Consider the following 899-nt stretch of genomic DNA (forward strand, 5'->3'; position numbering starts at 1 on the left):
TTGAAGTTTTAGCGCACACACACACACACACACACACACACACACACACACACACACACAGTGTAGAAGTAGCTGAAGGGACATCCAGTGCAGCCAGACATTTGGAGATTCTGTAGTTACTTGGATGCTCCTTTTAACTCCTTGTAAAAATATACCAATTTTTTTTAAGATGTTAATGCATCAAAACCTGTGACTGCGTAGACTGTTGATCTGGTTCTTTAGTTCTAGGTCAGGATTTTCCCGTGAATGAACTTGCTTTAAGTTGGGAACCAAAAGGGTGGATAAAAAGGAGGACTGTGCTGCGCCTGAACACATGCACGACGAACAACAAACACCTAGTGATGAACGATTGACAGTTAAACAGACAGTTGTCGACTTTTGTAAAATGCAAAGCCATTTTTTCCTGCACAGTCATGAGACAGTATAGTATTAAAATGAATAATAAATAACGTGAGCTCAATAGGCTAATTCAGGCAATGGCTATTTACCTTTTGTCTAAACTAATTTGACTGAATTTGTTTTTGGCAGTCATCAAGAAGTTCATGATCCAAGGAGGTGACTTCTCCAACCATAATGGCACCGGGGGTGAGAGCATCTACGGGGAGAAGTTTGAGGATGAAAACTTCCACTACATGGTAAACTAACACTAGAATCCCCATTATCTGTTTCTTCATCCATCGTGTTATCCATCAGTGTTTGTAGTCACTTTTATTTTTAGCTATACCCATAGCAAGTCAAAAATGTCTGAAGTTTATCATCGTTATTGACGTAAATTTCATTACGGTCCCGTATCGAGATCTCCATTCCGCTCTCCCAGCACTCTCAGTCTCTAATGTTTGTTTAAATAGAGGGAAAGGCTCTCTGTGTTTTGAATAACATTGATCAATTCTCATCCCTAC

The 899-nt window shown here is 39.7% G+C and overlaps 1 protein-coding gene across 1 annotated transcript in view; it reads left to right on the forward strand.

Annotated features, from left to right (window-relative positions):
* ppid (peptidylprolyl isomerase D) overlaps nucleotides 1–899 on the forward strand; it is an 8,370-nt gene that overhangs the window by 1,185 nt on the left and 6,286 nt on the right. The window contains exon 3 of the mRNA XM_035668876.1: nucleotides 529–641. Within this exon, the coding sequence (XP_035524769.1) occupies nucleotides 529–641 (113 nt within the window). The remainder of the gene's footprint in view (nucleotides 1–528; nucleotides 642–899) is intronic.

The sequence above is a fragment of the Morone saxatilis genome, unplaced genomic scaffold (genome assembly GCF_004916995.1).
Source record: "Morone saxatilis isolate NCDOM2014 unplaced genomic scaffold, NCSU_SB_2.0 Contig22, whole genome shotgun sequence".
NCBI classification, from domain to species: Eukaryota; Metazoa; Chordata; class Actinopteri; family Moronidae; genus Morone; species Morone saxatilis.